The sequence below is a fragment of the Mustela lutreola genome, chromosome X (genome assembly GCF_030435805.1).
Source record: "Mustela lutreola isolate mMusLut2 chromosome X, mMusLut2.pri, whole genome shotgun sequence".
Classification (NCBI taxonomy): Eukaryota; Metazoa; Chordata; class Mammalia; order Carnivora; family Mustelidae; genus Mustela; species Mustela lutreola.
Window position 1 is genome coordinate 33,347,679 of NC_081308.1, and position 22,097 is coordinate 33,369,775.

General features: G+C 41.9%; 1 protein-coding gene across 1 annotated transcript; it reads right to left on the reverse strand.

Moving 5' to 3' along the window:
• Nucleotides 1-1,530: 1,530 nt before the first annotated feature.
• Nucleotides 1,531-9,572, reverse strand: DYNLT3 (dynein light chain Tctex-type 3). The gene is made up of 5 exons (XM_059157781.1): nucleotides 9,265-9,572; nucleotides 6,635-6,676; nucleotides 4,391-4,514; nucleotides 3,655-3,732; nucleotides 1,531-3,368 (listed from the first exon to the last, which is right to left on the reverse strand). The coding sequence occupies exons 1-5, from the start codon at nucleotides 9,403-9,405 to the stop codon at nucleotides 3,292-3,294; spliced, it is 462 nt and encodes a 153-aa protein (XP_059013764.1). The 5' UTR covers nucleotides 9,406-9,572; the 3' UTR covers nucleotides 1,531-3,291.
• Between the last annotated feature and the right edge of the window lie 12,525 nt (nucleotides 9,573-22,097).

Genomic DNA, 22,097 nt, shown 5'->3' on the forward strand with positions numbered 1-22,097 from the left:
TCCCAGCTTCGTCCCTGAGATCCTTAGAAACCATTTTGGAAAGAGACACTTTTCATGAAGCAGTGCGGGTCATTTCTAAATAATCCTGGATTGTCCATTTATCCTACATATCCAAGGACGACATAGAGGGACATTAAGTGGAACCTCAGTGGGAATGATTGAGTTTGCAACTGGCACGGTGGATTGGAATCTCCTGGGCCACCTGATGTAGAAGGATGATGGCCATCTGAATCTTGCAAGAGCTGAGTGTTTAAGAAGATCCTTTTACAGAGAATTTCACAAATATACAAAAGTCAATTTTTCTCATTTTTCTAGCCACAAATGTAGCTCCACCTTCTGGATTTTAAAACAAATTCCCCTTGGGTAGATTCTAACACATGGGGTGCAATTTTCAGTTCATCTCTCAAACTCCTTTGGTGTCCACTATGTGAAAAGACTACTTCCTTTGTCATAAAAAGCCAGTTTTCTCTCAGTTTTGAGAGACTTGTCAGGAACAGTCAAGGTTTTGTTTTTTGTTTTTACTCAACCTTTGAAAATAAAATCTGCAGTATCTTTTTTTTTTTTTTAAAGATTTTATTTGACAGAGAGATCACAAGCAGGCAGAGAGAAGGGTAAGCAGCCTTCCCACTGAGCAGAGAGCTGATGCGGAACTCGATCCCAGGACCCTAAGATCATGACCTGAGCCGAAGGCAGAGGCTTAACCCACTGAGCCACCCAGGCACCCCAAATCTGCAGTATCTTAAGATTACTTTAAATATGTGATGACTGTATGTGGTGAAATGCTTTCAGTAACTCGTAATTAGATAACATCCAGCTTGGGGAGAGCAAAAACGTACTTTTTACTGGAGAAAATGTAATGAGAGGTTACCATCAACTTAAGGCAGCGGTACCACCACTTTACAAACATAAAATTGCAGCTTTACAAAAATCCGAGTTAGTACTTACATTTGAATACACTAATTTTACATACTTAAAGTCTTTAATTAAAAAAACAACAGCAACAATTCAATTGAAAGTTGACAAACAGGACAGAATTCCTTGCCAAAAATAGTCATTAAAAGCTAATGAATAGTTACAGAATGTATTTTACATTGACTTTTTTAAAAGTGAAATTTTCTCTTAAGGTCACAGGGTAAAAGGCACAAAATAGAAGCTATTAATTATGTTGTAATGTTGAATACCGGGTTTGGGTTGCTATTTTAATGGTATTTATTCTGTATGCTGTATCTATGTGGTCTGACATTCCTTTCCCTTATTCTTCTTTAGAATTTTTTCAAGCAAGCACAATGCCGTTTTTAAAAAAGATTTTATTTACTTATTTGGCAGAGAGAGAGAGAGAGATCACAAGTAGGCAGGCAGAGAGAAAGGGGAGGCAGGCTCCCTGCTGAGCAGAGAGCCTGATGTGGGACTTGATGCCAGGACCCTGAGATCCTGACCTGAGCCCAAGGCAGAGGTTTAACCCACTGAGCCACCCAGGTGCCCCCACAATGCCATTTTTAAACTATTCAATGATCACGCAAGAAGCAAAAGCACAGCACAGGAATATAATCTTTATTGTATTTTTAAATAAAAACAGAGCAGATAGCAAGTTCACGAGGTATATTTATTATTCCTTTAAAATCAGGCCTCAATAACAATAATCAAAAGCAAGCCTTAACCAAACAAATATTTTGGTCACTATTATAATCTTCAAGGGCACAAAAGCCAGCAGTGCAAAGTAAAAGAAAGGTAATGGCTATGAGAATTTTTGACGTGCCAAAAGACGTCTATCACCGCACGAAACTCTCTCCTTGTATTTTCTTAATATTCTTCTTAAACATTGAAAAATTATTCAGCAATATAGCAAACATGCACATAGTATTCCTACAAGAATACCATCACTGTCTTAATATTGTCAGTACTAATACTAAGCCTTTCTTTCCCCTCAAAATGCAATGAATCGTGGTTCCTCTCCCTATGTATATTAGTGTTAGTGCTAATACGTAAAATTTTGTTTTTCAGTGTAAATAACCAGATTGACTTAGCGTTTGGTGACCAGTTGTCAGACCAACTATCTATCACCATCTATTTTCTCATCTTTTATTTTCTTAATAAATACAGCTACATTTCATAAGCCCTGAGATATTCATTAACCTGCTAATGATTGTATACTTTTAATTTATACTTGACTCTACTCAATTTGAACCCCATGTAGTAAGTATTCAAATTACTTATACATGGTTATAACTAAACCAATCACAAAACTGACTATCTATATAGTTATACTGCTAGTAAGGCCTTTAACTAATAGTTGCATATTTTATGCATTTTTTTACTTGGTAGGAGCAATGCTTAAACTGACAATTCTCCATCAGCAATACGTGCTTTTCATTTTGCTTGTTTCTATGTGGATAACCAGATTCATTTTCTTCTTGTAAAATAATTCTTTATTTCTTCCCCAAATATGTTAGCTGTCCCACTGAACAGGTGCCAAAGGTAACTTAGAAGTCGCACAGTACATTGATAATTACAATGCTGAGAGAGAAATAAGCATATAATAAGGATCCCATACATGTCAGCTCTACGTGAAATGAGTCAGTGTAAGGCGGCTGTCAGTGTCATGTACTTTTTAGCACACATGGTCTTGAACTTTGCCGAACTAGAGAATTCAGGTTACCAGATTTATTTGGCCCTCAAATGTAAATCCAAGAATTTTAAACTTAAAAAACTGTTTCGACAATTCTCAGAAAAAAGTAAATAAATCGCTGATGGTTGCTACTATAGTAATAGTTGGTAGGGAAAAAAAGCCGAACAGAATTATTTCCTACTCAATGATATGTACAACTAAGTGAAGAGAAAAAATGAAAAACTAAGAAGGGTTAGCTAGTTATTATTTTCTGCACATTTATCTTTGCAGCTTTTTTTGGGGGGGGGGGTCATATATTTATCCCTGTTAACTTCCCTGGATGAAAGAGAATTTTATTATCTGAACGGATTTTCCCATCTTCCTAGGTACATGCTGGTGAAAAGCCGGTGTAAATATAAGATTATATTTTTATGTCATGCCATATTAGCTTTTGTTTTTTGCCAACAATAAATTTTTCCTATTTAAATAATGCCAGATAGAATATGAGATAATCTGCCAACTCACTATGAGATTGCTTGCTTATAATATTCAGTTTTCATTGGTAGCTTTTGAAGCATATTGCACACTTGTCATCTAACACATTACTAAGTAACTACTACTCTTTTTAGAAAGGATACACTGACAAATTCTTAAGTTAATGGCTTTGGCCGAACATTTTTAGTCTGTTACAGGACAATAGCAATAGCGAAAACATTGACAATACAGTTCATGGTTCGGTTCTCCCATCTTATGGTACAGGTTCCTGAAACACACACAAAACGAGAACTCAGATGAAATATCAGCAAAATATTGAAATTGCGAGGGAATATATACACATTTTTCATCAGTTTTAATATATTATTTCCTGCAATCTGCTAAATCTTCACATTTCATCTCTCTCTGAAGACATACTTGTGGCTAGGTACAAAGCGATCCTATTGATAGCCTTTTCAAAATTTAATTAGAGATAAACGAGCATTTGATCATAAGTGCACTGTTTGACCCTGCCGGAAGTTGGATTCTGTATAAATCAGCTTAAGGTCTCTTACCGTCAGATGTAGTATCCCAAAAACATGAGCTGGCTGTGTGAAAGCCATAGGCACTCCTCTGGACCACTGCACAGGTCACTAAAAATAAAGTTGCAGCGTGAGAACACTAACAAAGGAAAAGATATCTCAGATATCTGAGTGTTTGAGTTCAGAGCTCTACAAGCTGTAAAAAGAACAGAAAACAAAGCTTTCGGCAAACAGAAAAAAATAAGTCCTCTTGATTATCTACCACCACAATTCTGACCCCACTGGATCCAGTCTGTTGCCCACTGCCATGACCACTGGTGATTATGCTGCAGGAAAAATCTGGGCCAAATCACGTGCCTCGTTCCCTGGGCATAATCCAAACACAAAAAATGAAGCAAAGATTACACTGTCTAAACAACTACCGTGTGGCTCTTTGCCATCCTATGTATGTGTGGGGAGGCACGGAGCTCCTGATGGGGTGACCGTAGGGCTGAGTGGGTCTCTGTGGAAGAAGGCAGCTGATACAAATGTAAAACAGGCTGCTGCCAAGGACAGGCAGGCGGCTGGCAGGAGCTCCAAGTGCTTCCAAGTAGCGAAAGCTCTCCATCTTTTAGGTATTACCAGATACTCTCGTTGGAGCAGTAAGCCGGAAGTCCTTCACATCCTATTAGAATCCAACTTGTCTATTACTCGTTTGCAGTCTCTAAGTTCAGAGAAGACCGTGAGGACAAAGGGGAGCAAATCAGGGAGGAAGGTCACTGATACTTACCAATATATTTATAAGCTTTTCCCAACTTAACCAGATGTGTCAAGGATTGCTCCACTATGCTTGCGGTCCACTGGTTGATGTTGTTCTGGTTATAATCTTCACCACCCAAGACCCCATCTATACACTAAAAGGGCAGAGGACAGTTAAAGACCTGTACAAACCACAGCAAAAATTTATTCAAAACAAAAAAAATTAATAACCCCAAAAAGCATCTTAGAAAATAGGCTTCTGGTAAATACTTTATTATGTCCTGTCTCCAGCTGTTTTGGAATTTTCAGAGTGTTCCTGCATGTATCATCTCACTCTATGAGATACTATGGGCCATATAAAGATCAATAGGACATGGCCTCTGTTGTAAAGAACTAGCAGAGAAGCTAATAAAAGAAATCTGTAACACAAGAAAGACTAATCAGGATGATAAGCTATGTCATAAAAGGATTATGGAGGGGAGTAGAGATTAAAAAAGGGTGATATTAATTGGTTGAAGGTTGGCTTTGAAACAGCTGGGTTTTGAAGAGGTTTCGGATACTAGAAATAAAGCAGGAGTCCAATTTAAAAAGCGAATTCTCATGTGTAAAAATTACATGTTTGTTGATATTATGTAATTACTCAGCCATAAAGCTACCACCTCCTGCCACTAAAAGTAAATGAACAAACACCACTTTTCAGGTGCCCCAGCACAAGACCGTTGAATAATTTTCCAGTGCTCACTCACATCCACCTCTGGATGGTTAAGGCCACTGGTTTAGCGTCACAATCTTAGGTGTAAGGTCACTTCTGCCACCTACTCACTGTGACCTTTTGCAAGTGACTTCCCCTCTCGGAGCCCCTATTTTCCTAATCCTTAGAGATAAGATCCTCATCCGGTTATTGTGAAGATGGAGTGAGATGAATGTCAAGCGCTCAAGTCCAGTGACTGAGACAGAGTAAGCCCACATGAAACCTTACAGATCACCATCGTCACCCTTATCGCTGCTGCTGTTCTATTCCTTCCGGCGTTATTGAGATGTAACTGACCTATAACAGTGTGTAAGTTCAAGGTGTACAATGTGATCACCTGATGCACAGATACACTAGGAAATGATCACAATAAGGTTAGTTATGTAACATATCCATCCCTCCATGCAGTTACCACTTTGTGTCTTTGTGGTAGAAACATTTAAAATCTACTCTCAGCAGGCTTGGAGCATACAATGCTGTGTTGTTAATTGCAGCCATCCTGCTATACTACGGAGTTTGAACACATGAGTCTGAACTTGAAAAATATGGCAGGATCTTCAGGGGCCTGTCTAGCTTTCTCAGACCTCGGCTTGATCCTAGCTGTATAAGGCCAGCCCTGGGTGAGTTCTGGGTGAGCTTGTGCCCTAGAACATTCAGACAGGTGAGGCACTGTCTTAGGATGGACTGAGGAGGTGCTCAGTGCCCAGAAGGCAAGCCAATACAGCCCAGACTTAGAGGCAGGTAGGGCCTGCTAGGACACAGCCTCAGCCACCATACCTACAATACAAGGTTGCCTTCTAGGCCAGCTCAATTTCCCCCTGGGATTTGGCACAGTGAAAAATGACTCAGGACTATTAAAAGTGTTCATAAATACCTTACCCCACCGTGTAGTCTGTATGGTATACCACTACAGTAATTCAAGTTTCTCTGCCAGAACTGATTCCCAAATAGAACTTCTTGTTTGTTTGCCTACTAGGAGGACCAGATTTCATGTTTCAAATACTTAAGGTTTTGATTTAGCATCATATCCATGTCTATAAGATGGTAAGTGAGTATTTTTTCAATTAAATTTGGCTACAAAAGCATATTTCTAGCATCTTTTGACATATATTTTACATATAGTTTACCTGTATAAAAGCGTGTGTGTGTCACACACACACACACACACACACACACACACACACACACTTTTATAGCATTAACATTTAAACTAATATTTGGCCTACCAGAATAAAACTTCTTTTATTCAAAAGACAGAACATCAGTTTTACAAAACAGCAAACTAGTTTTCTAAACTAATACTCCAAAATCACTTTCAGAGTAAGCTCCAGGATGTCTGAGAGCATACAATAAAACAGCTTTCTAAGGCCCATCTCTGTGAAGCACCCCCATAAAAACCGAGTAAATATTAAAAATCTTGTTTGAATAGTAAGGTTTCTAACTTTGTACTGGAAGTCAAAAACAGAGCTTTTAAAGTTTCCATCAACGCAGGAAGCTTCAAGACCAACAAGATGTGTAACTCACCTCTTTAACAATATTGTGCGCTTCATCAGCATTGAAGCCAACCTAAGGGGGGGAAACAAAAGATACAGCTGCTTTCAACACAGACTTCCTTTCATTTCTAGCTGTGACGACACGCAGAATACCCTAGGCTGGCCTGGGCAGGTCTTAGTGACAGCAGACTGTAGTGGTAAGGGGAGTCAGTTCTTTTTTTTTTTTTTTTTTTAAGTTTATTTATTTATTTATTTGAGAGACAGAGTGTGAGACTGGAGAGTTCAGAGGGAGAGCAGACTCACTGCCAAGCAGGGAGCCCGATGTGGGACTCGATCCTGGGACTCCAGGATCATGACCTGAGCCAAAGGCAGTTGCTTAACCAACTGAGCCACCCAGGTGTCCCAAGGAGGGGTCAGTTCTACACAGGCTGCTAATCCCACCGAGAATACTTCTTTTTTTTTTTTTTTTAAGATTTTATTTATTTATTTGACAGAGAGAGATCACAAGTAGGCAGAGAGGCAGGCAAAGAGAGAGGGGAAAGCAGGCTCTCCGCTAAGCAGAGAGCCCGATGTGGGGCTCAATCCCAGGACCCTGAGATCATGACCTGAGCTGAAGGCAGAGGCTTAACCCACTGAGCACCCAGGCGCCCCCCACAGAGAACACTTTCCCTACCAACCTCCCTCAAGATTTGATTCATAAGGACTGTGGCATAGCTTTGGCAATCACATTTTTTTAAAGAGTGCTTTACTGGTGATTTGATGGATGTCCTAGATTGAGAAGCTTTGTATTGTAAAGCTCAGGAAATAGCAGGAAGAGGATATAAAGAAAGAGGTATACACATACCTCAGTATATAGGAAAAGACCACAGCAAGTAAGAATGAGGTGGTTCATGAGAAGAAACTGATTAATAGACTGTTTTCAATTTTGTTTTTTAAACTTACATGGGACAAAAATGTGGCTTCTCTGAGTTAAAGGTTACAAAAATGCTTGATCTAAATTAATGTCACTTTAGTACTGTAACAGGCCTGGCAAATTAGCCTTTGCTGTGAAGTGGCTTGACAGAATTCTGAGTTAAAAGCAACTATTAATGACATCCAAGTGTCCTAGAGCAGGGAACCAGGCTATGTGACTAAGACTGCAGTCTAAACTCAAACTCTTTAGGTAATATGTGATTTGTTTCCATGGAGACGTTTTAGGTGCTTTATGACATCACCATTTTTGTAAATCTCACTGTGCAACTTAAAATTAGTTAAAAAAAAAAACCCATCCTGGAAAAGTATCATTTTGAGTATAGATTTAAATTATTTTCAACTCATTTAATTACACCAGAGAATTCCCCAACAACAAAGGAATAAAACCCTAAACAATTAGAGTTGTGGAAACAGCTCTCACATTTTGACCCTCTCATAATTATCATTTTACCTTAAAATAAGGTTATTATCTATTTGCAAAAGTGGCCTATGAATGTCCATTTCACTTCAATGGGGAAGGGCACCAAAAAACCAGGTAGTACCAGGTGGCCATGGTAACACATGTAATTTTATTTCTTTTAAAATATATTTAGGAAGTACTGCCATACAGAACCCTCTTAGGAGTCAGGAGACTAGCAGTTGTTGGGGGATATGTCTGTCTGAGAGTGAAACTGCTTGTGCCTCAACTTGTAAAATAAGACTACTTTCCCAGCAACCTACAAGTATGTCTTCTACCTGCATCACAAAAGTAATGAATTTAAGTGTGGTTGTAGCTTCAGCAGAATTCCACCTACAGACAGATGGATGGAAAGCCCTTTCCAGGGCTCTAATAACACACCATTTTCTGTGGCACCTCCTCCAGGTGCCTACTTTCATTTCACTGCATCATTCACCTGTGGCTGAACAGAAAATGTCTTTTGTCTATTCTGCCCTTCAGGCCTGTCAAAGGTTATGCTGGGATCCAAAAGGCCTTATCGTCCTAAAGGTTAAGTGAAGCCCGAGTTGTAGGTGTGTAGTCAGAGGCCTGGGTTCAAATAGAGCATGTCATCCCGGCCAGTTTTCACTTTGGGCAATTTACTTAGTCGCTATGAAAGTCAGAGTCCCCATCAGTAACAGGAAGATAACTGACATCATGGGGTTCTGGTGAGGCGCCGGGAAGCCTGAGTCAGTAAGCAAGGGCTCCTAATCCATGAACCACCTCCTTCCAGCCCACCCAGGCCACAGTGCCACCGAGCGGCTCTGCCATCTGGGCCTCGCTCGCGAGGCTGCCGCACCTGCTTCGGGTACGCCAAGGGGCGGAGGAAACGGCCGGGCAGACAGGCTTCTAAGGCCAGTCTCAGACGGGCGGCGCCCGACACCCCATCCCCACCGACGCACCCCGAGTCCGGCCTTCCACCCCTCGGCCCCGATTCCCCGCCCAGCCCACGGTCTCCCAGTCGCCCCTGCCACCCGAACTCTCAGCCCACCCTCAGGGTCCCGGCGTCGGGGGCTAGGGCTAGGCCGGGCCGGGGACCGGAGCCAGGCCGGGCGGGGCGGGTCCCGGCCAGAAGGGGAGGGGAAGACCCGGGCCCGGAGGGAGCCGCACCCCTACTCCCGGGGCCGCCCCGGCGCCGGGAGACCACCCGGCCGAGACGCCTCGCCGAGGCGGGCGGGGGCGGGGGTCGCTCGCGGGCGGCCGAGGGGCGGTACCTCATCGCAGTGGCGGTGGTAGTCCTCCATGGTGGCGCCGACTCTCCCGGGGGGCGGAGCGGCGGGCGGGTCGAACTCCAAGGCAGCACTGGGGCCTCCAAGGTGGCTCCGCCTCCATTTATGTAGGGAGGCGGTCCCCATGAAGGCCCCGCCTTTGTGTCGTAAAGGCGCCACCTTGTCGGTGGTGCGGGAGGGTTCTGCGCGACACCGTTTGCCTGCGACCTTCCTGGCTACTAGGCTGGTTGGTGAAGCGCAGGGGACTGTGACCCTGTGGGTCTGATGGGGTGACCTAGTGTTAGTACTCCGCAGTGTCGGCTGAGGGCCCACTGCTGTGTTTATGTATACGTATTATTTCGTCATCATCTAGCCAATAAACGCGGTTAATGTAACAGTGAACAAGCTACTGTGATTTCTTCACTCACTAGCTACATTACTTGCGTGAACTGACCTCCCACAGCCTCATATGAAAATTTAATGTTATACCTATTTCACGGTTGATTGTAAGACTCAAATGCAATGTTTATATACATAACTCTTAAAAGTAAACGCTCCCACGCCGGTGCTCCTCGATGGCTATATAAAAAGAAATGATTTATAGGAAAGGAGGTGCAAATATCCTAAATTATGAAATTTAGCAGAACAATGATTACATTTATCTAAAGATAGTATACTAAGTTCCAGATGATCCTCAGGATTTCCTTATGTAAACTCAAAATAGCCCAACAGGTTTCCTGCTGGTACTGTATCATCCCATTTTATAACATGACACTGAGATACAGAGAGTTGAAGCCATTTGTGGAAGTTCACCTATCCAGTGAATAATAGAAGGATTTAAACTCAGTCTGATAGCAGCACCCAAGATCTTAACCTAAATTAGTTTCCTATTGCTGATATAACCAATTACCATAAATTTAGTGGCTCTAAGTGGCACAAACTTATTATTATCATTATTATTAAAAGATTTTATTTATTTATTTGACACAGATCACAAATAGGCAGAGAGGCAGGCGGGGGGGTGGGGTGGGGAAACAGTCTCCCCACTGAGCAGAGATCTGGATGTGGGGCTTGATCCCAGGACCCTGAGATCATGACCTGAGCTGAAGGCAGAGGCTTAACCCACTGAACCACCCAGGTGCCCCCAAACTTATTATTTTTAAAGCTTATTATTTCACAGTGCTAGAGGGCAGAAGTCTAAAATGGGTCTGCAGGACTGCCTTCCTTCTGGAGACTCTAGGGGAGAATCCATTTACTTGCCTTTACACATTCTAGAAACTGCCTGCCTTCCTTGGCTCATGACCCCTTCCTCCATCTTCAAAGCTGGCAATTCAGTATCTTTTCTCCTCTCTGACCTCTACTTCCATCCTCATATCTTCTCCTCCTGTCTCCCTCTCAAGGTCCTGAACTTCATCATCTCTGTAAAGTGCCTTTTGTTAGTGAGATGACATATTCACAGGTTCCAGGGATTTTCAGAGGTGGACATCCATCCTCTGTGGGGTAGGAGTTGGGGGGAGGGGATGCATTACTCAGCTTATCACAACCATTACTCTCCTAAATTGAGGCTGGAAAGTTCATTACTATTCTAGTCCAACTCTTATTTTACAAGTAAAAGTAGAACTCAGAGAGGCACGTAATTTGGGCAAGGACACGTGGTTATTAGCCAGATCCCAGGGCGTCTGAATCTCAGATCTCTGCCTTCTCTGCTCTCGTTTGTTGTTGTTGTTGTTTTTTTTTGTTTTATTTTTTAAGATTTTATTTATTTGACAGACAGAGATCACAAGTAGGTACAGAGGCAGACAGAGAGAGAGGAGGAATCAGGCTCCCCGCTGAGCAGAGAGCCCGATGTGGGGCTCGATCCCAGGACCCTGGGATGATGACCTGAGCTGAAGGCAGAGGCTTTAACCCACTGAGCCACCCAGGCGCCCCTCTGCTCTCGTTCTATGAGGTCGGCTGAACAAAACTGGCCTGTGTACTTCATTGTGTGCACTTTGTTACCAGGTTGTCCTAAGTTGTGCCTCATGTCCGAGTTACTGCAGAAAAGCTGCATTTGTTATTCAAAGAGGAAGACTGTTTCTCTTTTTTCAGGATATTTTGCATACCGAAGTTATTGCAATATGGGGACAGGTATCATGCCCACTTGTTTTGCAATCACAGTGAAACAGGTAATTCCCATAAGAAACCTCTTCTAGAATTAGAAAGTATTTAGTTCACTTCAGGATGATTCATCTTTGAGAACCAGAGTTTGTTTTTCAAGTTATGAGGTACCACTTTGGGAATGAAAAATTCTGCATACTTGAACATGACACTTAAAATCACGGTTATTAATGTTCTTACCAGTAGACCATCATATGTTTCATGACTATTGGTGGGCCTCTCTAATTTGTAGTGCTAACCCTGCTTGGCTACGTGTTCTGTTTGGGGCATGCGTCTATAATCTTTTTGTTTCTAGTATGCAAGCTACTATAAATCAAGACTTTCACACAGTACTATTTTAAGGCCTTTATTCTATCTGGTCCCAATATGACAGCACAGCACAAACCATTATTACCAAAGAAAATTGCAAGGTAACACCATTTTCCTATTTATCAAAACTAATGACCAAGAGTAGAACACTACTTTTTAAATTGCTTTATTTAGGATGAACATGGATCAACAATAGGACAGGGAATAGAAGATATAGATGGAGCAAGAAGTTACTGTGCTCATATCTACTTCCTTTCCTTTTGAAAGCACTGATCGCCAGTGTAGACATGTGAGGAGAAATGTCCTCTCTGTGATGATCACTATGCTATAAAATTAGTCTTTGCAGGACTGAAAAGAACAGGAAGTGAACTTTGGCTGCAAATCAGAATCACAAGAGGAGATTTTAAAAATGATCTAGGCTGGACCCCCACCTCCTGAGATTCTGATTTAATTGCTCTGGAGAGGAGCATGGCAGCAGGAGTTTTTCAAAAGCTTCCCCCGGTGACTATAACGTGTAGTCTGGGTTGAGAAGGTTTGGTGAAAAATCCTCTCTTTCCCCCAAAACAAGGTAAGTTGGCTTTTTCTGGTAAGACTTAGAGTTCTGCCAGAAGTTAGAGAAGGAAGCCATATTAATTCTTGGGGCTTCTTTGTGACCTACAATTTGGTCATTTATTCATTCATCAAATGTTTGCTTAGCACCCACTCTGTGCCAGGCATTGTGTTAGAGCAGTGGTTCTCAATTGGGGGCAATTTTTCCCTCTTGGGCTCCCGCAAACATTTGATAACATCTGGAGATGCTTTTGGCCATCATAGCTAGTGTGGATACCACTGACATAATGAGTAGAGGCCACGGACACTGCCGAACATCCCACAATGCGCACAGGGTAGTGTCCCCACAACAAATCCTATTTTACACAAAATAATAGTGTTGAAGTTGAAAGACAGGAAAAACTCCCTGTGTCCATGGCATTCATGTGTATTTGCAGACATATATGTATACATGTATATGGGACATCAGGTAGCGAGAAGCATTACAAAGATGATTTAAGCAAAGTGAGGGTAATGAGGTGTGATGAGGGAGAGGCTATTTGGGTTGAGTTGATAAGGCAAGGCTGCTCTGAAAAAATGATTAAGCGATCATCTGAGTGATGTGAAGGAGTTAGATGGGAACATGAAAGTGAGATTAGAAGTTGGATTCAAAATGGGAAGTTAGATGAGAGAACTTTGTGATCTCTCAGAGCAGAAGGGACTTGCCCTAATTTCAACACGAAACCGGTTATGGAGGGCTCGGGCTCCGGTCACGTTCAGCTCTTGGAAGCGTGAGAAGAGTAGGATTAATCAGGGTTGGGATGTCTCCAGGTGATTTTAGCTGAGGAAGAGAGGAACGTGGGTTTTGAAGGCATTTTCAGAGGAGGGAGGGTGCTGATAGATCACGGACTCCAAGCTGAGTAAGTAGCAACAAACAGTGAAAAGGCAACAGGGTCATGGCATCCGAGGTCCAAGTGGGGTCAGAGAATTACTGCGGTGAGCATTTTAGGAGAAATGTGATGGGAAGAAAGAGACTGAGGGTCAGAGAGTCAGACGACTTGAAAAGAACTTGGTGCCTTCATTATACCATTATCTCACAGTGCCATGGGCCTACAAGCCAGGGGAGAGGGGCATTACCGGGAGTCAAAGAAGTTTGGTATTGGTGTCCCAGCAGGGGGACAATGCTTTCATCAGCTTCTGTGGCTTTTATCTGATGTCCTTCTCTGGCTTTTTGGTACTGGGGTGGTCAGGATATGAGTGAACAGGGCTCTCTGAGTACAAAGCCGAGGTTGCTGTACCATGATTAGCAAACGGGCAAGGGGGAGGTAAGCAGGCACCTGGGAAGAAAAAGAAAGACTTGCTTCTACAGGCTGATGCCTTCCCTACAGACTCATAGATTCCTGCCTATAGAGAGGAAGACTTTCTTCCATAGAAAGACTTGCCTATACAAGCTGATGCCTTTCCTGCACACTCAAATTCTGTATGAGATATCCAGCCTATGTTTTTTCCTCTTTCCTGTCCTGGTCTGTGCCATGAATTTTTATCACGATTCAGTCCTTGTTCATGCAGCAAAAGGTGAAATGTAATTTGCTTGTTCACACGGTTGCAGGACAGCCATGAGAATGTTTTTGGCTAAGGTTTAGGGGATTCATTTATTTGTGTGTTTGGGACCCTCCTCTTGCCATTTCTAGTGAACGGGGCAATTTTTGAACCGTTTGTTGAACAAAAAATTTCACTCACTCTATGGGCAATCCACGCCCCAGCTCATGCACAAATTACAAACTTGAAACAAATCTCAGGGCTCAGCATATTTCCTAACATCACAGAGGGTAAAAAGAAAATCTTATTTAGTGTCTCTTTTTAAGTGGAAAGAAATGCTGACCTTTTGATCCAGGGTATAGGCTATGACCCTATTGTCCCTCATGGTGCTTTGTTGCCCTGAAGGGAACTATAAACTGGTAAAAAAAAAAAAAAAAAGTATTTCATGAGTCAGTTCTGCACTGATTCAGAGAAAGAGCAGGTGCAAGGAAACCTATTAAATCTCACCCAGCTCTTAATTTCTGTGATTCTTCTAAACCATGTCTCATAAAGGACATTTCTTGATGATTTTGAAGGACTGGATAAGGTATTTATGAGCATAAAATGCCTTCATTAAGTTTAGTCATTTTTGCTCTTCACAGATCTGTGTCCTTATCAGAGGAAATAATTCATTGTCCAAGTTTATATGCTAATGACCCTCTTCATAGTCAAAGCACATTATAAATATTTATTCATAGGCCAGATGAGGACCTTTAAAGTGGTTAATTTTAAAACAAAGCAACTTTTGTATGGGGAGAAAATAACACTGAATATGAACAAAATGAGCATTTTGTGCCCTGGTTTTCCCCATAACAAAGCCTTTGCTAAGAACTAACGCTGATCATGTCTGCTTAATCAACACATGATCCATCTCTAGTTTTCAAATGCATAATCAAATATAAACATGTACAGATTGACCTCAGTTGACACGAATGGATTGTGTGTATATTTCTCATTGTAATAAGCATCATTATATACCCTCTTCCTCAGGTCAAGATATGGATGATACAGATGTTGAACAATGGGCCAAGACTACGTGATTAAACACATTTCCTATTCCACTATTCCAAGCTCTAAAACTTAGGGATCAGCACGAATGAAAATATTCAAGGCCCAACTGTCTTTCCAGACACAGACAAGGGCATGTAGAACAGGAAAAACTGTTCCCAAAGGGCTTTCTGCCACCTCAGGTCTCACCTCTGTTTCACCCCTAGGTTATGTTTGATGGAATGGGGGATTCAGAGCCTGGAGAGTGGCAGTCTATAAGGTGAGGACATTGGGTCCCTGTGGCAGCCATTTGTTCAAATGGGAAGAAGGCCCTCCCTGGGGGGTTTGCCCCAGGGACATCTCTCCTGAGTCATTATGGAATTTGGTTTTGGGCTGTTTCTTTTGGAACCATCATAAAGTGAGAAAAGCTATTATTTTCTTTGATTCTTTGTTAGCTAAACATTTAACACTTAAATGTATCCAACTCATTTGGCTTTTCTCTACCTACATCACACTGGTAGAAAATTCCCCTCAGCGAATGACGAGCGCCTCCATGATACCTGTCAGGCCTCCACCCACAGCAGACCTTTCAGAGCAGCAGGGGAAACCTCTGACACTTCTCTGGTCTGCTCAGCACTGGTTCTCCACCTCGGCTCTTATACGCTTTCTCTCACTCTCCAACCCTGTGACTCCAGAACTTTCCTGTCACTATCAGCATATTGCTTCCCACTTCACCAGGAAATGGAATCCATTGCCCAAGGCCTCCTTTCACTCCTTGCCACCTTCCATAAGAGCACACTTGCAGGCCTCGCTGTTCTCTGCTTCTCTTATCACAGAAGTAGGAATCCTTCTGCCAGTTCTTTGACATCTCTTTCTTTCTTACAGAGTATGGAAAAATATTTTTCTTCTTCTTTCTCCTTTGTTTTTCATCTCACTCCTTCTAGGGTTTATTAGAACTGCTTACCTGTTTGTCTTGTATCTGTCACGCAGGTGTGTAAACCTCCCAACCAGGGACCTGCTCTATTCTGTTTCTTTTTTTTTTTTTTAAGATTTATTTATTTATTTGACAGATAGAAATCACAAGGAGGCAGAAAGGCAGGTGGAAAGAGAGGAGGAAGCTGGCTCCCTGCTGAGTTAGAGAGCCTGATGTGGAACTCGATCCCAGGACCCTGGGATCATGACCTGAGCCGAAGGCAGAGGCTTTAACCCACTGAGCCACCCAGGCGCCCCTCTATTCTGCTTCTTATGTATTTCTAGAGCAGAGAATGCCAGACTCAAATTTTATTTTCTTTTAAGAAATGAATGAGAGCTAAGAAGGATGTGTGGTACAGCAGAGTAGTGTTATGGAACCCAGAATGTTCTATGGTACCATTTCAATTATTTTGTTCCTTTTGAGCTCTCCTATGTGAGTCTTTACTGATAAGTTGTCTTTCATCAACAAAGCTGTGGTGCTCTTGGAACACTTACCTGTAGTTGCTTGTTTATATCTAGGCCAACACAGTCTATATCCTTGACCACTTGTCAAGTTTATGGCATTCATACTGTGTCATGCTACCAAGGGACTATGAACATGTAAATTTCTCAGTGAATTATTTATCAGAGAGTTTATAATAAAATTCTACTTGAGAAGAGGAAGCTACAGGAGAAAATGTTTTGATAGAATTATACTTACTTATTCCTTTATATTTCCTGGAGCATTGCACAGTCCATAAGAGATACCAATGACATGGTTGGAAACAGTGTGCTTTACCAAAAGAAAAGCATTCAACCACTTATATAAACAAGGAAAGTGAAGGTCAGCTTCAGAAAATAGTATGTCATCCACTAGGGGAAAAAAAACCTGTTTAAGCCCTATCATTTAGAGGTTATATTTGAGGTCAAAATAAAATGAATCATTCACTTCCAGCTATCAAATGTCACATTGTGAATTTTTCTTGAAGACAAGTAGGAGGAAAAAGCATTATAAAATCTGTTTCTGTGTCACCTCGTACCTCCGTAGGCTAAAACAAATTTTGGTGTTTTGTCTTTGCCCAGTAGACTTTGGTTTTTTTAAAATTTGGAATAAAATTAATTACATATTTTTATTTTAAATAACTATCTCAATAAGTGTTTGTTGATGGCTTGCTATGTTGTAACACTAGCTTGGACTTGGAGGGATGAGAGAAAGGAAGATGATGCTTTAACTGAGCTGACTTGTGGAAGTAGGCAGATGGTAACCAGGCTAAGGGCGGTAAAACCGCCAGAAAGAAGTACCAGAATGTTCAAAAGCATGAGGAATGAAAAAGTACAATGCATGTGGAAGGCTACAGATGCTTCCGTTTGGCTAGAGAAGTGGTACATGTAGAGATATAAAAGTAGGACTCCTGAATATGGTGGGGGGGGTACAAGGAGTGAGGATAAAAAGGAGCACCAAGGATGAAATTTGAGGAAACACTCACACCCAAGAGATGAGCATCAGAAGAGCCTTCCAAAAAGAGAGAGAAAAAGCAATTATAGAAGAAGTGATTATCACACACTGAAAAAAATCCGCAGAGTAATAGAGTAGATAAGTTACACTAATGACTAATTTTTCACCCTCCTTGTATCTACTCCTAGTATTATGTAAATTTTCAGTGCCCTCCCACTCTGAATCTAGGCTTGGTCACATGACATACCTTACCTAATGGAGCATTAGCAGATGTGACACAAACAGATCTGGAAAGCAGCTTGCTCAACTGGGCCTGTGCTCTTTCATCTCTGATAGGAGAAAGACTAGCCTGGGTAGCTCACTGGACATAGCAGAAGGATAAGCCACCATCAGCTAAGCCTAGCCTGCATCAACCAACCTCCATCTGACCTGCACACTTAACATCAAAACACTCAGTGATTGTTGTTTTAAGCCACTAACTTCTGGAGTGCTTTGTTATGCAGCAATAGCTGACTGATGACACAGTTTCAAGGAGAGAGTGGCTAGTCGTGCGGAATGCCAGGGAAAGAATTATGAATTGAATTATGCAATTAGAAGGTTTCTGGTGACTTTGATCAGAGCTGTTTCAATGAAATGGTGGGGTCAGAACCACAGCTGCAGAGGATTTGAAAAATATAACGATAACACAATCTGTTGTTTTATGGTGATAGACAGGCAACACAGTGTGGAGAGATAGAGGGCAACATCTAGAGGAATATGGATAAAGGGAAAGAGTGCTAGCTGAAGGTAGTGGAGATGCGAGTCCTTTTGTATGCTCTGGAGACAGAACCAGCAAAGAGGAAGTGTTCAAAAACACAGTAGAAAGAGGGAATGGCCTATGCAGAGTGATCCCAAATCAAGTACAAGGTGACCACTAAGGCAAAGAGGAAATTGCTTTAGTTAGAAAAAGGGGCAATTAGGGGCACCTGGGTAGCTCAGTCAGTTAAATATCTGACTCTTGGTCTCAGCTCAGGTCTTGATCTCAGGGTTGTGAGTTCATGCCCCACATTGGACTCCACACTAGGTATGGGGCCTACTTAAAAAAAATAGTGTACTTTTCCACTGAGCTGCAAAGAGAGAAATAAGAGTTGGAATAAAGATAAGTTTCCAGGAAAGAATAGAGAAGATGAAGAAAAATGACACTAGGAGCTCCTATATTATGACTTCTGTATAAATAGAAGAGGGTATTGATTCTGGGAGTTTGCAAAGTCATGGTACAAACAGTGAGAAGAGTGATAGACCTTAGTTGTTGCTATTAGGTGAAGAGAGGGAAGAGTTACTCCAGTATGGAGTCAAACTCAGGATATTTTACCAACTAAAGCTTGAGATATATTTGTATTGGTAAGAATACATATTTGTATGATTTCTCTAGATAGGTTTGTAATCCAGGTCTAGGGGTAGGTGGGCAGCTGGAGGGACTCTAGTTTGGAATGCTGCAGGGCAGTATAGGGCAGTATGGTAGAAAGCAAGATCTATTGAATTATGTAAAGACCAGATAGGAAAAGAAGTTGTATCAGTACAGCTGTGTGATACAGCCATGAGCACCAGAAAACCTTACTGTATGTAATAGCTCAAGTAAGGATGAGATGATTTTTCTCATACAAAAAAAAAAAAATCCTGAAGAATGGATGCTAAGGTCATGGTGTAACTCCAGTGTCATGTCATCACTGTAGCATCAATATGTCATTTTTTTTTTGGTCATCCTTGTCATATGGCTGTGATCTTTGTGGGTGCAGTGCAGTGGCTGAACAATTGTCTCATCACGTTTGAGTTGGAGGCTGGAAGGAGGAGGGAGCCAAGGGCTTTCTCTTAACAAAGATTTCTTCAGGAAGGGAAGCCTTCCACTGTGACTTCCCCCAACCTCTTCAGACAGAACTGTGTCACACTTCACCCCTCCTTGCAAAGGTGACCAGAAATTCAAGGTCTCAATTTTCCAGCATCTATCCTACACCCCCATGGATTGCTCAGGGAGGAGGGGGTTTGATATGGAAATGAACCAGTGTATAGTGTCTGCTACAGAAGTGAGATCAGAGAGGAGCTGACACAATGCAAGAAAACAGAGGAATCAAAGATAGAAACTTTCAACAAACTTGAATATCGGGTGTGGTAAAAAATATGAGAAGGCTAGAGATATTGGAGGTTAAAAATTCTGGTGTGAAGGTATTTAGGGAATGAGAGATCGTCATTGAAGAGCCCATGAGAGTAAAGTTTCTTCAAATTGAGAAGGTTAAAGAAAAATCATACTAGAAAGAATCTTCTGTATGGATATTGGCATTTCTCAGGATGATAGAGACGCTTGGGGCTTAAGTAAAAAGTTAGTGTTGTATATTATATATACTATTATATCAGTGAAGATAACAAACACATGTCTAAAACCTTCAAGAAATCAGGATGAGTCCAAAGAAAATCAGACAGCAGGTCCAAGAGAAAGTTAATATTCATCGATCACATCAAATAAGTACTGCTAAATGTCATCCCTCAAATGATAATCATCGATAATTTTTTGGAAGTCTGTTGATTGGCTTGGTGACCTTCCTGATTTGGGATGGGCTCAGTTTACTTCAGCTTTCCTCATTCATATCTCTCTGGTCGGCTGTCTATTAAAGTCTCAGGTGGAATGATGAGGCCCTTCTCCTTGTGCCCTCTCACCTTCTATCAGATGAGCTGGGACTTATTCTCATATAAAGGTACGAGTCCAAGAGAGAACGCAGAAGTGCAAGGTTTCTTGCCACCTAGGCTCAGACTTGGAACAATATCACTTCTTCTGCATTGTGTCACAAGTTGGCCCACATTTAAAAGGTAAAGGAAAAGGACTCCACCTCTTCAAGGGAGGAGCTGAAATATCACAACTCAAGGGGCGTAGATATAGGGGACAGAGGACCGGAGCCATTTTGGCTATTGGTCTACCATGTTGTTTATTTTCTCAAGTCATTTATTGAGATTCATGACCACGGTAAGTCTGACTATATCTACTTCATGAAAATAAGCATAAGTGCTTACAGTTTGACTAAGTGACTTCTCTTAGATTATTGAGATGGGATCATCTGAAGTGGCCATAGGTGGTAGTTATAAATATGAATGGACATAAGCCACTTAGAAGTTTGAAGAGTTCTCTGTTTCTAGGTTAAATTCCAACTCTAGTAGTTACTGTGCATACTGATCTCTTTTGCCTTTTCTTTTTGTTTAAATTTTTTTCTTTTTTTAATATTTTAATTATTTATTTGACAGACAGAGATCACAAGTAGGCAGAGAGGCAGGCATAGAGAGAGGAGGAAGAAGGCTCCTGCTGAGCAGAGAGCCGATGTGGGGCTCGATCCCAGGATCCTGAGATCATGACCTGAGCCGAAGGTAGAGGCTTAACCCACTGAGCTATTCAGACGCCCCTCTTTTGCCTTTTCTTTAATAGCAACTTTATTCTCATCTCGCCAGCCAGGTAATACATACAGAGTCACTAATGAGCTGCTTGGCTCTTATGTGCCTGATTTATTAAGCCACTTGTTAGAATGCTTGACGCTCAGGCAGGCAGTTAGAGCTTTCTGCTATTTTCACAAGAGTGCTGAGAAAGGGGAGAGAACTTTTTGTAAACCCGGTGATCCTCCACACAGCTGACACAAACAATATCAAACTTGGTGTTCTCAAAGCTGTGACTACCAAATGTTCTCCCGGCTGTTCTCCAGTCAGAGCATACACACGTCCATCTGTGTCAGCGTGCCTCCTTCTCTCGCTTCCTCTTCCCCTCTCCTCCTGCCCCTTCTCCAAGTTAGCTCTGTGTGAACACGGGTTTAGACAAGAGTAAAAGAACACTCGGCCTGCTTTCCCTGGGTGAGTGAGTTTCTCTAACAGTGATGCTCCCAAGTGCCACAAAGAAGCTGTTGTCAGGTTGTGGAACCGGAGTGGAAACCCAGTTCCCTCACTGATTGTTCTTTGATGCATTACTTCGGGAGCCATGAAACAGAGGAGATTTAAGACCAATAATAGTTCTTCACAGAGTTCAATGAAACAAGTTTTCCCTTGAAAGTCACTTTATTTCCAGTGGTACTTTCCATGCCAGTGTGTTAAAAAAAAATGTCACTGAATCAAGCTTTTTATTAACTTGTCAGTATATCCAAAGTGTTCTACAGAACCTCCATGGGGGATTTTCTTGTCTTTTAAACCTACACATTGCCACATAGGCTTTCCTCCCTAATTAGCCCTGACAGGTTCTCTTTAGAGGAGCTATCCCACTCTCCGAGTACAAGAAGGAACATGTGGGTGGAAATAGATTTGGATCATTTGCTAGACACGGAAAGAGAAACCAACAGCACTAATGGCATATGGCCGGGAAGCGAATATTGGACAAATAAGTCCAGGGCAGTGAAGTCATATAAGTCAAGAGTGGATTGAGGTAATCACACAGGCGGCTCATTCCAAAAGAACTGGAACATCTTGGATCCTCTGGGGACTGAGATTTCCCCAGCTCCAGGTCATGTTACTGAGTTCACAACCCTAGTCCACACTGTGGGATCTGAGATTTTTTTGGTAGCTGCCATTACTTACTTTATGGAAGTCTCGGCTAGTCAGTTACTTGGTGTCTGGGTGTTTTCCAGAGTACATCTTCCTCGATTGCACAGATTTTTATGGCCCTGCACTGTGAATGCCCATTTGGTTTCCCGTCCTTTTCCCCGTTCCAGTATACTCAGATTTTGAAGAGATCATGAATATGCTTTCATGTCACTAGAAATTCATTTGCTTAGTCTAAGGTAAAATCCAAATTCATCTGATATGCACAAAAGTAGGCCAGAAACCTGTTGGGTAGTTTTGGTAGCATCAGCCCTACTCTTTGGCCCAGAAGATT